Source organism: Coregonus lavaretus (genome assembly GCF_964263955.1).
Source record: "Coregonus lavaretus genome assembly, chromosome: 39".
Lineage (NCBI taxonomy): Eukaryota > Metazoa > Chordata > Actinopteri > Salmoniformes > Salmonidae > Coregonus > Coregonus lavaretus.
Window position 1 is genome coordinate 14,360,452 of NC_140026.1, and position 13,550 is coordinate 14,374,001.

General features: G+C 46.3%; 1 protein-coding gene across 1 annotated transcript; it reads left to right on the top strand.

Annotated features, from left to right (window-relative positions):
• The first annotated feature begins 8,218 nt into the window (after positions 1-8,218).
• LOC311113191 (RNA-binding protein 4.1-like) lies at positions 8,219-12,096 on the top strand. The gene is made up of 4 exons (XM_084156387.1): positions 8,219-8,282; positions 9,725-10,157; positions 10,256-10,917; positions 11,395-12,096. Exons 2-3 carry the CDS (start codon positions 9,749-9,751, stop codon positions 10,888-10,890), a joined length of 1,044 nt encoding a protein of 347 aa, XP_084012513.1. The 5' UTR covers positions 8,219-8,282; positions 9,725-9,748; the 3' UTR covers positions 10,891-10,917; positions 11,395-12,096.
• Positions 12,097-13,550: the final 1,454 nt, after the last annotated feature.

Genomic DNA, 13,550 nt, shown 5'->3' on the forward strand with positions numbered 1-13,550 from the left:
TTGGCACTCGTGTTTAGTAAGACCAGAGCGGCACGGTTGCCGCCTCATAGACAGGGGGATTGTGCGATAGACCTCCAGACAGGAGCTGCGCTCCCGCGGAGCCATGTGTATCCTTTGTCACAGGAGGAGAAAAGGGCAATGGAGACTTACATTGCCGAGTCTCTGAGACAGGGATACATACGGCCCTCCACTTCTCCCGCGTCCTCGAGCTTCTTTTTTGTGAAGAAAAAGGATGGAGGTTTGCGTCCGTGTATTGATTACCGCGGTCTCAATCAGGTGACTGTGAAATATAGTTATCCACTCCCGCTGATTGCGACCATGACGGAGTCATTACACGGGGCACGGTTCTTCACAAAATTGGACCTCAGGAGCGCATATAACTTGGTGCGCATTAGGGAGGGCGATGAGTGGAAGACAGCATTTAGTACTACCTCCGGCCATTACGAGTATCTCGTCATGCCATATGGGTTAATGAATGCTCCATCAGTCTTCCAATCGTTTGTAGATGAGATTTTCCGGGACATGCAGGCGCAGGGAGTAGTGGTGTACATAGATGATATTCTTGTGTACAGTTCTACTCGGGCCGAGCATGTAGCCCTGGTGCGCAGGGTATTGAGAAGACTGTTGGAGCATGACCTGTATGTCAAAGCCGAGAAATGTCTGTTCTTTCAGGAGTCAGTCTCCTTTTTGGGTTACCAGTTGTCTGCGTCAGGGGTGAGAATGGAGGTGGACCGAGTGTCTGCCGTGCGTAATTGGCAAACCCCAACTACGGTTAAAGAGGTGCAGCGGTTCTTGGGTTTTGCGAATTACTACCGGAGGTTTATCCGGGGTTTTGGACAGGTGGCAGCTCCCATAACGTCTCTTCTGAAGGGGGGTCCGGTGCGCTTGCAGTGGTCGGCTGAGGCGGACAGGGCCTTTGGGAGACTGAAGGACCTGTTTACCTCGGCTCCGGTGCTGGCGCACCCGGATCCCGCTTTACCCTTCCAAGTAGAGGTGGACGCGTCTGAGGCCGGTATCGGGGCAGTTCTTTCACAACGGTCCGGCACACCACCTAAGCTCCGCCCCTGTGCTTTTTATTCTAAGAAGCTCAGTCCGGCGGAGCGGAATTATGACGTAGGGGACAGGGAGCTTTTAGCCGTAGTACAGGCCCTAAAGGTGTGGAGGCATTGGCTTGAGGGGGCTCAACACCCTTTCCTCATTCTGACCGACCACCGTAACCTGGAATACATTCGGGCAGCTAGGAGACTGAATCCTCGCCAGGCTCGATGGACTATGTTTCTCGCCCGGTTTGTGTTCAAGATCACTTACATCCCTGGGTCCCAGAACGGGAAGGCAGATGCCCTGTCCCGGAGGTATGACACGGAGGAGAGGTGCGTGGAGCCCATTCCCATACTACCGGAGTCTTGTCTGGTGGCACCGGTGGTGTGGGAGGTCGATGCGGAGATCGAGCGGGCATTACGCACCGACCCTAGCCCTCCACAGTGTCCGGAGGGTCGGACGTACGTCCCGCTCGAGGTCCGGGATCGGCTGATTTATTGGGCTCACACGTCACCCTCCTCTGGACATCCAGGTATTGGCCGGACAGTGCACTGCCTTAGTACGAAGTACTGGTGGCCAACGTTAGCCAGGGATGTGAGGGTTTATGTCTCCTCCTGCTCAGTGTGTGCCCAGTGTAAGGCGCCCAGACACTTGCCCAGGGGTAAATTACAGCCCCTGCCCGTTCCACAACGACCCTGGTCTCACCTCTCGGTGGATTTTGTTACCGACCTTCCCTCCTCACAAGGGAATACCACCATCCTGGTCGTTGTGGATCGGTTCTCGAAGGCCTGTCGTCTCCTTCCCATGCCGGGTCTTCCTACTGCCCTACAGACCGCTGAGGCTCTATTTACTCACGTCTTCCGGCATTACGGGGTACCCGAGGATATAGTGTCCGATCGAGGCCCCCAGTTTACCTCCAGAGTCTGGAGAGCCTTTATGGAACGGTTGGGGGTCTCGGTGAGCCTTACCTCGGGTTACCACCCGGAGAGTAATGGGCAGGTCGAACGAGTCAACCAGGATGTGGGTAGGTTTCTGAGGTCATATTGTCAGGGCCGGCCGGAGGAGTGGGCGAGATATGTGCCCTGGGCCGAGATGGCACAGAACTCTCTCCGCCACTCCTCCACTAGACTAACCCCTTTCCAGTGTGTGTTAGGGTACCAGCCGGTTCTGGCACCTTGGCATGAGAGCCAGATCGAGGCCCCTGCTGTGGATGAGTGGGTGCGGTGCTCGGAGGAGACGTGGAACGCTGCACACGTCCATCTGCAGCGAGCCATCCGTCGACAGAAGACGAGCGCCGACCTACACCGCAGTGAGGGGCCAGTGTACGCACCTGGAGATCGAGTCTGGCTCTCAACCAGAAACCTGCCCCTCCGCCTGCCCTGCCGGAAGCTGGGTCGGCGGTTTGTGGGGCCTTTTAAAGTCCTGAGGAGATTGAACGAGGTGTGTTACAGGTTACAACTGCCCATTGATTACAAGAATATTAACCCCTCGTTCCATGTGTCTCTCCTCAGGCCGGTGGTAGCTGGTCCACTCCAGGACTTTGAGATTGAGGAGACTCCTCCGCCCCCGTTGGACATCGAGGGGGCTCCGGCGTACACTGTTCGGACCATCCTGGATTCGAGACGCCGGATGGGGGGTCTCCAATATCTCGTGGAGTGGGAGGGGTACGGTCCGGAGGAGCGGTGCTGTGTGCCGAGGAGGGACATTCTGGATCCGTCCCTACTGACCGAATTCCATCGTGGTCATCCTGCGCGCCCTGCTCCGCGTCCTCCTGGTCGTCCCCGAGGCCGGGGGCGGCGCACGGCTGGAGCCGCGCGTCAAGGGGGGGGTACTGTCACGGTTTCGGCCGAGGCGGCCCCTCCTCCTTGTTCGGGCAGGTTTTGGCGGTCGTCGTCTCCGGAGTACTAGCTGCCACCGTTCTATGTTTCTTGTTTGATTGGTTTTGTCTGTTTGTCACACCTGTTTTGTGTTATGTCTCATTAAGCACCCTATTTAGTTCCTTGTTGTTAGTTAGGTGTTGTGTGTAATTGTTCCTTGTCGTGTTGCTGCGCTACCTGTATTTTGGTGCGCTATTTTGTAGCTTACCTCCTTGTTTGTTTTTAGGAGAAGATTACGCACTTGTTTAGTGCACCCGTTTGTGTACGCCTGTGCGCGCTTTTCTCGCCTCCGGGCTGGTTTGTTGGATTATTTTGTGTGATCTACTAAAGTATTTTGTTGGACTTTACTTCTGCGTCCTGCGCCTGATTCCACACCACACCTACCTACAGCAACTCTTGACAACACCTGGTCACATGACCCACTCACAGCCAGGAGCCAAGTGAGTGGAGATACTCTTCTCAAATGGGAAGACTTGCTCTTGTCCCACAATGTCCTCTGATTTCTCAGGGTTGGAATTTCTAAGGCATTCCAGCTGTCAAACCAGTTGAATACATGATCGTCTGATCCCACTCTGGTATTCCCACTCTGGTATTCTCCCGAGTGGCGCTGTGCCACTAGAGATCCTGGTTCGAATCCATCCTCTGTCGTAGCTGGCCGTGACCGGGAGACCCATGGGGCGGCGCACAATTGGCCCAGCGTCGTCTAGGGTAGGGGAGGGAATGGCCGGCAGGGATGTAGCTCAGTTGGTAGAGCATGGCGTTTGCAACGCCAGGGTTGTGGGTTCGATTCCCACGGGGGTATGAAAAATAGAAAAATAATGTATGCACTCACTAACTGTAAGTCGCTCTGGATAAGAGCGTCTGCTAAATGACTAAAATGTAAATGTGTAGTGTTGGTGGATAAAGTTGTGTGTGACAATTGTAGGGGTGCTCATGTTGCTGGGGATCGGAAGTGTCCGGTGCGAAAGAGGCAGATTGAAGTGGTCAGAGTAGTGCAGAGGGTGTCGTATGCTTAGGCAATGAAGAAGGTGGAGGAGGATGGGTCAAGGGTGAGGGATCCTGAGAGGATCCCAGTGAGTAGTAGATTGGTGCCAGCACAGAGGGATAGGGTAACGAGTGAGTTATGTTTCAGTAAGGATGGCTTCTTAGCGCTCATAGCAATGGTTATCAACTGTACCACAGAAATGGAAAGTAAATAACAGAAAATAGATGTTGTGGTGGCAGCTGCTGAGAAGTATCTGCTAAATGACAAAATGTAAAAAAAAATGTAAGTATGTAAGATTTGACTTCAGAAGAGTTACAGGGTGTGTTGAGGGATGGTGTCCTATCCTCCCAGGCTGTTGGCAGGAGCAGATGGGGTCAAAGTAGTGGTTTGCCTCTACATCAACTCCAACTTGTGTGCTAACTCCAGCGCGGTGGAAGTATCGACCTACTGTTCACCCGTCTTGGAATACCTGATGGTCAAATGCCGACCCTTCTACCTCCCGAGGGAGTTTTCAGCTGTTATCATGACTGTTGTATACATTCCACCTCAGGATAAAAAAAGAACAAGCTGGCACCTAACGAACTGTACAAGGCTATAAACAAGCAAGAAAACCTACACCCTGAAGCTGCTTTTCTGGTTGCCGGCAACTTTAATTCCGCGTCACTAAGACACGTGACGCCCAACTTCCAACAACACGTCTCCGACGCCACTAGGGGCGATAAAGACCACTTTTGTTCTACCCGCAAGCATACAAGGCCCTCCCTTTTCCGCCATTCGGCAAATCACATCATGACTCCCGTACTCCTGCTTCTTGTTTACAAGCAGAAACTAATTTAGGAAGTACGTGTGATTCGCTCCGTTGAAAAATGTTAATCAGAATCAGAGATTATGCAACAGGAATGCTTTGCTAGCGTTGATTGGAATATGTTTCGAGACTCCGCCGATAACATTGACGAGCTAACCACCTCCTTCACCGGCTTCATTAGAAAATGTATCAACGACATTGTCCCAACAGTGAGGGTTTGCTGCTTCCCCAATCAAAAGCCCTGGATTAACACCAAGGTTGGCGCTAAACTAAAGGACAGGGCTATCGCACGCAGAGCTATCGTAGACAACCCTGAGGCTACGGTTGAGGACAGGAATAAGTACAAGAAGTCATGCTATGGGGTAGTGGGTTATTAATGAGTGTGAGTGGCAACTGCAGAGAAGTACCTGGGTGTGTGATACTTTACTGCAGAAGCGTTAATGGGGTGGTGATTTATATTTTTTATGAAAAGTGGTATATAGGTGTAGGGTTAGTTGGTGGTGCAATTATTATGCTTTTTTTTCCTTTTAGAAACAGGAATAATGAAGATAATTTAATGTAGGTCGGCCGTGATTGGCCTTACACTTTAGTACAGTAGGTGGCGGTGTATGCACCTTTTAAGTTGGATGCGATCCGCCAAACCCAATCCCAAAGAAGAAGAAGAAGCGCTGTAATAGCAGAAACTATATCATGATGTCCAAGGAATTGTCCGTAGATCTCCGAATTAGAATTGTGATTAGGCATATATCTGGGAAGGGTATAAAACAATTTCTAGAGTGTTGAACGTTTCCAAGAGCACAGTGGTCTCCATAATTGGGAAATTGAAAAAATATGGAACTACCCAGACTGCCTAGAGCTGGCCGTCCGACTAAACTGAGCAACCGTGCAAGAAGGACCTTGGTCAGGGAGGTGACCAAGAACCCAATGACCACTCTGACAGAACGACAGAGTTCCTTGGCTGAGATGTGAGAACCTGCCAGAAGGAGAAGTCTCTATAGCACTTCACCAATCTGGGCTTTATGGGAGAGTGGCCAGACGGAAGCCACTCCTGAGAAAAAGGAAAATGACAGCACGCCTGGAGTTTACAAAAAGGCACGTGAAAGACAGCGCACAAGGCAAAAGATTATGTGGTCTGATGAGGCTAAAATTGAACTATATGGCCTGAATGTAAAGCACTGTGTCTGGAGAAGACCAGGCACAGCTACTCACCCGTCTAACAACATCCCTACTGTGAAGCATGGCGGTGGCAGCATCATGCTATGGAGATGCTTTTCAGTGGCGGAGACTGGTAAGGATAAAGGGAACTATGAGTGGAGCCATGATGAGAACCTGCTTCAGAGTGCAAGCGACGATTTACATTCCAACAGGACAATGACCCCAAGCATACAGTCAAAGCAATGGTGGAATGGCTTCAGAACAAGAACTTAACAGAGCATGAAAAAATCTGCAAGGAAGAATGAGAGAAAATCCCCCAAATCACCAAATCCTGTTCAAAGCTGATACAGACATAGCCAAGACGACTCAAAGCTGTAATCACTGCCAAATGTGCTTTTACTAAGTATTGACTCAGGGGTGTGAATACTTATGTAAATGATATATTTCTGTATTCAATTTTCAATAAATTTGCTAACATGTTTTCACTTTGTCATTATGGGGTATTGTGTGTAGATGGGTGAGGAAAAAAATGAAGATTAAATTCAGGCTGTAACGCAACAAAATGTGGAATAAGATGTATGAATACTTTCTGAAGGCACTGTACATATGTAGAACCAGGAGAAATCTAGATGAAGGTTAAGGTAACCTGTTGGGGAAGTTTCGGCCCACTAGGGCTGTCATGAATATAGAACACTCTAATACCAGGGTTTGTGTTTGTGTGTGTGTGTGTGTGTGTGAAGCTAAGAAAATGACAATAGGAATTTAAAACATGACCCTCATGTCAAAATCCTCATTAAGTCCTAATGTCTGTAGGGAGCCTAAAGTATGAATCCAGAAGAGTTCTCTCTGGCAGAGTACGGTCGTTATCTCTTCCTCTTGCTGACACTTCCACCTTCTCAATGCCCTGGAATTGTAGGGAATACACACTGTGACACTTGACAAAGTGACAAGCAACTGTAATTTTCCTCCTTACATCTTATAGAACTCTTATGTTTGCTTATTTTCTGTTTCAAGCATCTGGATGTCTTGCCCACATGTTGTCACAAACACAGCATAGGATCCTGGCTGAGCGTTGGGTCGGAGGTGAGCATATGCCAGTGTTTCATCACTATGTTTTTAATCATTAAAGCTTTGGGGGTGAACGTAGTAATGCAAGTAACAGAGAACTCCTTCGAAATTGTAACACTTTTTTTGAGTATATCCTGTCAAGGTTTAGAGAGCGCAATTTGGTATGCCTCTTCCACACACAGGGTGGAGTAACCCCTGTCCAGAAAACATTGTTTCATGTTGACAGCTTTATCAATAAAGTCCTATAGAACTGGCTCTTGGGTAAGCCTTTTTTTAAGGGCACTAGGATGAGTGCTACTTGCTAGGAGAAAAGCGTTTGTCAGTCTCTTTCTGATACAGAGTGGTGATAAGTTCCCCATTAGCAACCTCTATTCACATGCCCAAGAAATGGACACGCTTATGGTCATATTCAATAGAGAACTTCAGGTCAGTGTTCATAATGTTAAAAAAGGAAGTGAATTCATGGAGTTCTTGTTCAGTGCCAATCCACACACAGAGAATATCATCAATATACCTGAACCATTTGAGGAGAAGTAAGGGTTCCTGGTCTCATCATAGATAAACTTTTGCTCAAAATAGCCCACATATAAATTGGAATAATTACGGGCAAAGGTGGAGGCCATCGCAACTCCACTAACTTGAAGGAACATTTATTTTACGAAGGCAAGGTAGTTGAGCTTGAGAACTAGAGAAGCCAATTCACAGATGAATTCACTAAGTAGTGACATTTCTCTGTCACGTTACTATAGGTAATATTCCAGTGCATCTAGGCCTTTTTCATGAGAGAAATTATTGTAGAGGCTCTGTAGATAAAATGTAGCCCGCTATTGTGTAGCAGAATGTATTAGTAAATTATGTTAATCGCAGATACAGAGCATGCTGCGTTTTTATTAATATATACAGATGCTGTGTTTTTATATATAAATAAAGCATGCTCTAAAAACACATTTTTACAATGCTCTCACATAAATTGTAGAAATGACACTTGGGATAGCATAAAGTAATCCCTCTACCCCCCCCCCCCCCCTTACCCCACCCCCATAAAAAAAAATAACATATTGTAAAGTGGTTATCCCACTGGCTATAAGGTGAAAGCACCTATTTGTAAGTCGCTCTGGATAAGAGCGTCTGCTAAATGACGTAAATGTAAATGTAATGTACTGTGTCTAGACACAATTAGGACTTTGTGGCTGTGTTAACTAGTGACGACCGAAACTCATGCTTACCGCCCAACAATGCTTGTCTAACCAATCAGCTCTGACAAAGCATCTCAGTAGGCAGGGTTTATCCGCTTCTTAGAACGCTGGAGTAGCCATTTTTTCTTGTGTGAATGTGAGGTAGATAGTTGATTGAGGTAAGTCCCATTCAATCTTTCTTGGTCGATAAAACAAATGTAAATAACTTTACTAAAACATTTGAAATCGATACAAAGTGTATATTAATGTAATGCCTACGAGTACTAAGTAATATTCTCAGTGTTTTGCAGTAGCAAAAGGGTTTTTAGAGTGCTCCTCTTCTCGGACGGATACGTGTGAGCTGGTGGCAATCTCGTTAGCGCAATTGCTAAGCTACGTTAGCTGCTTTAGCTATCTAGCTAGACAAGATATACAATATTCTTTGCCGTTTTCTAGGCATGTCTAATTTCGGTCGCAGAAAATTTAGTTTCCCTTGGCATTATCATGTTGAGGAAATAATACGCGGCTTATCTGCGTTTTCGAAGTTTGAAAACGACCGGTTTCTGGACAAAGTAGTTAGCTAGCATGCTAGTTAGCTAGACAGCTAACTACATAGTGGTGAGGAGTCTACCGTGTCCGGAAGCGAATTCACCATACATTTTCTGTATTCAGGGTTCACTCAAAACAGCGTTTTAAGCTTTGTTTTACTATTGACAGTTACAGTTGAATTCGAGATTGTATATCGATTTGTTCTCCTTAAATATGTCATCTGATTTATTCGTTGAAGTCTTTTCGCCTCCAGCTCTTAAATAAGGGCATTAAAACTAGGGTTAGGCCGGGTCTCCTGAATTAGCTCGTTTAACCCTTTTCCGTCTAAGCTAGCTGAACTATGCTGGTTTTCCTCAACTTCAAAACTGCTTTGCTAGTTATACAGTCATATAACTAAAATGTTCTGGAAAGAAACTTGAAAATTGTGTATTTTGTTGAATAGTCACGACTGCTTCGAGATATGTGGTATGACGATAGTGGCGAAGGATATCGTTGCCATTGCTACTTAACGCGGATCCAAGTTCAGTTTTGAGATCCACCGGCGTCATTGGCGTAGGGTTAGCTGGACGTTTCTGAATGGTCTTGGAACTGTGACAACGGGCAGCCTCTCCCCGCTTGGCTCGATGGGATATGTAGTGATTTTGCCAAGACAGGCAGATATGTACACGGTCTTGTACCCGTATCCTTTTTTCAACTAACTATCATATTTGTTGATTAAATCTGACTTTATTAACATAACGAGTAATCCAGGAATGTCACGAGGAAACTCAAGGAAATAGCAAAATCACAGATCGCAATGACTACAATGAATGGCTAAATTACTTCCGATCCCTCAATTGTTAATACCTGAAACCAGTGTACTGCACTTTGTAATGTTAATTAACTAGCATCTACAAGTAAGTAGCAAAGGAATTTGATGATAATGTGGTTAGCTATCTAGTCAATTTTGAGATGCATATCCAGTCAGTAATTTAAAGATTTTGAGGAAATTGACCAACAACATTGCCTGGATAAGTGGCCCGGGTGGTGGGGCTCGTTGTCTCATCAATGATATTTCCCCCTCTCACCTCAGGCTTTCTACAACACTGCTTCAAGGATGGTCAAGATCTTCATCGGGAATGTCCCTCGGGAGGCAGACAAGGATGAAATTCAGGCATTGTTCTCACAGTACGGTGCTGTCACAGAATGCGCCATCGTCAAGAATTTTGCTTTCGTCCACATGGATGACCGGAAATCTGCCACCAAAGCCATCCGCAGCCTGCACCTCTACAAGCTGCACGGCACGGCGATAAACGTTGAGGCTAGTCACGGGAAGAACCAGGGAGCCATCAAACTCCACGTGACAAACGTGGAGAAAGGCAATGATGATGAGCTCCGCACCTTGTTTGAGGAGTATGGCACAGTGTCTGAATGTGCTATTGTCAAAAACTTTGCATTTGTGCACATGGACAACTCCGATGAGGCTTTGGATGCCATCAAGGGATTAGACAACGTTGAATTCCAGGGTAAGATTTATGCTGTTTAAGAAGGTTACACTTTAAAACATTTGGCTACTACCTCTCTTCCACCTAATCATGTTTTTTGGCATTTTTCTCCCTAATAGGGAAACGTATCCATGTCCAGATATCAAAGAGCCGTCCCAGGTATGAGGAGGAAGAAGACTACCCCCCACCTCAAAGGGGGGGATACTGGCCCCCCCGTGGCTACCCTGGGGAGAGGCATGATCCTCCACCCCCTAGCTATCTAAGAGGTCGTCACCCACCCCCTCATCACGGGTACCCTGCCCCACCTCCACCACCCCCTCCCCCTAGACGAGCCCCTTACCCAGAGCGTGCTTATGAGCGCGAGAGGGAGAGCTATGCTGTGGTGGATTACTATGAGAAATACAGGGCTCGTCCTGCCACTTACGGCATAATGTCCTATGATGAGAGGCGTGTAGGCTCCTTACCCCCTCCTCCCCCGCCCCCCTCTTCCATGGTCAGGGAGCGCTTCATGACCTCTGGCCTCGACCCATACGAGCGTCGCCCCCTCCCTCCTCCCCCGTCCGCGTACTACGCCAGGGACCGCAGTCCCATTCGTAGAGCCCCTCCTCCCACCATGCCCCCCTCCGGTAACGGTTACTCCTATGAGCGTTCCCGACTCTCCCCCGTCTCTCGGCCCGCGATGTACAACCTACCCCGTACCAGGGACCCCTACGCCGACAGGTTGCCACCGCCACCACCGGCCCGCTATTACTAAGCAGCGCACACCGGCGCTTGACTCAAGGTGAGAATAGGCCTGCGCTACAAACATTCTAATGGGAAATGGGAGGCGAAGTAGTACCTATCCTCTATATGGAGGGTCCAAGGTCACTCGATGCACTCTTTAGACGGGCTTCATGCCTCAGTTCTGAGTGAGGAATGGTCTGACAGTTGCTCTTTGCTAAACCTCCAGAATAACTGTGAAATGCTTGAACTGGGAGAAAAAGCATGCGTATAAGATTGCTCTGCGTCAAATCGTAATTCTTAATCCTCTCCTTGGCACTGCTGGTGTATAGGCAAGGATTGAGCTAAACAGAAATCATGTATTGGTAAAAGTGAGGAACTGATATAGAGTATTCATTTCACCATTTAGATTGAAATATTTCACATATTGCTGATGATGATAATGGAACAATTAATGTAGATCGTCTATAAATGGAAACATGTTCGCTGGGGGTGTAACAGGCGCTTGACTTGTGTGTGTGGTTTGCTCTCTTTCCAGGTTTAAATATTTCAACAAGATCTGCGTCCTCGTCACCGCCGTCGTCTCCTGATGCACGCAGCGATTTACCCCCCTCGTCTGTGGCTGAGCGCGTTTCCTTCTCAGGAGGAATTGTAATGCATGACCTCTCGTCATCTAAAACACTTTTATTACACTCGTATTGTTTTGGCCTTTTTGTTTTGCATTATTTTAGTATTGTGCTTTAGGTACCTTTTTAGTCTCAGGCTCCCAGAAGCCTTTTAGTCAGACGTTTTTTTATTTTACGTTCCAATATTTAGTCCTCTTGATATACTGTAACGTGTCATGATACAAACTTTTGCTGTTAAATCAAATTTCTGAAATTTGATGAATGGAAGCTGCAACACGTTATTATGAAAAGGATGTTATTAATATCAAATAATCGTGACTGTATATCGACTTGAATACGAACCATCATGTGTTTCCTTTGAAATTAAACCAGCACGTTTGTTCAATCTACGTCTGAAATTATGACAAGTTATGGATTATGAAAAGGTTGCGCTCTGGGACAATGTACGACGGCGTAATAAAACCACTACGACGGACTACAACAATCGACTAGTTGGTTAACTTAATTGGACAAATATTTGCTGATGGTAGCTAGTTTACCAAGGTGGACAACGTTCTTATTTGTCATCAGAGGACATGATTTTAGTAAATAAAATAAACTGAATTGTATAGTCATTTGGAACTTTTTTTATATTTTCTTGTTAAATCATAATCGTATCACAGATTCTTATATCAGTATCAGTGATTCAATGGCGGATGATCAGTTGCTTCACGATATACTTTAACCGTTGAATCGTGATCATGTAAAGGGGATATATAAATTAAGAATCGTCTTCTACCAATGTGAAATAATGTTATCATCACTTATTTCTTCCCTCAACTTCAAGCGCTCAATCACAATAGAACTATATCAATATGCCCCTTCACTGCCCATCAATTTATTTAGATGTCAAGGGTTGGATTTACAGGGCTTTATTGTCATGTTCCCAGTTCTCACCATATTACATATTAGTCATTTAGCAGACGCTCTTATCCAGAGCGACTTACAGGAGCAATTAGGGTTAAGTGCCTTGCTCAAGGGCACATCGACAGATTGTTCACCTAGTCGGCTTGGGGATTCGAACCAGCGACCTTTGGGTTACTGGCCCAGCACTCTTAACCACTAAGCTACCTGCCACCCCTTGGCATGATGGTGTTCTGAGCACCCTTACTCTGGAAGAGTCTTTGGAGAGATATTCTTGGCACAGCCTGCAGTAACCTAACCAGGTAAGATGGGAATCGGATCAGTTGTGGGTTGTATGAAACTCAGGGTTAAAGATGTGATGAATTTAGGTACACAGGAGTCAAGGTATTTTGGCCAAGAGGTGTTTTCCGAATTTAGTACAGGAAAATGGCAAAAGACCTCTGTGTGCTTGATTTAGGCCGGGCATGGACAGGTAATGCAGTTTTATGTTATTCCTTTCCAAACTAAATGTATGTGTCTTTAAAGGGGCAATCTGGGATTCGTCAACATTTTGGGAATTAAATTAATTATATATATGCCTAGCCATTGATTCTTAAAGAATATAGCTTTAGTGCCTCGTGACCTTAGTTCAGCTGTCCTACCCAAAAAAAAAAATCTGAGCCCCAAATATAAGCTTGTTACTCTATTGTTTGTAAACAATGTTTTTAATTGTAAACAAACTAGCTTCAAAACCTGGTCAGCACTATCCTTTTGAGCTCAGTCGTATCAATAGCTCAGTCTATGATTTTCAGTGGTTTCATTTCTCCAGCCCCATCTCTCAGCTGTTAACCAAACAATTGGAGGGGACATTGTTTTTTGAATCCAAGATTGCCCTTCCATAAGCAAGCAGGAACCAAATCTTTCCAGGTCAGCAGGTTCATAGTGATGTGGGGATGTATTCTTTAGTGTGCACAGAAGAAAAACCTTTTGCAACGAAAACATGCGTTTATTGGACAAGTTCAGGTTAGTGAGTCTCCCCGTTTTGGCCTGTTTGGTTCCTAATGAATGCATTCCTGCGTTCGATGTTCTAGGCCCCTGTTAAATTTAAAAAGTATAATTAATTGAGCATTCATATGTACTGAAACCTATACTGGAAATAGTTATATTGGTTTGTAGAGCTGTCATT

Coding starts and splice junctions, on each gene's coding strand:
- LOC311113191 (XM_084156387.1), top strand. CDS start 9,749: ATGGTCAAGATCTTCATCGGGAATGTCCCTCGGGAGGCAGACAAGGAT. Junction 10,158..10,255: donor AGACAACGTTGAATTCCAGG/GTAAGATTTATG, acceptor TCTCCCTAATAG/GGAAACGTATCCATGTCCAG.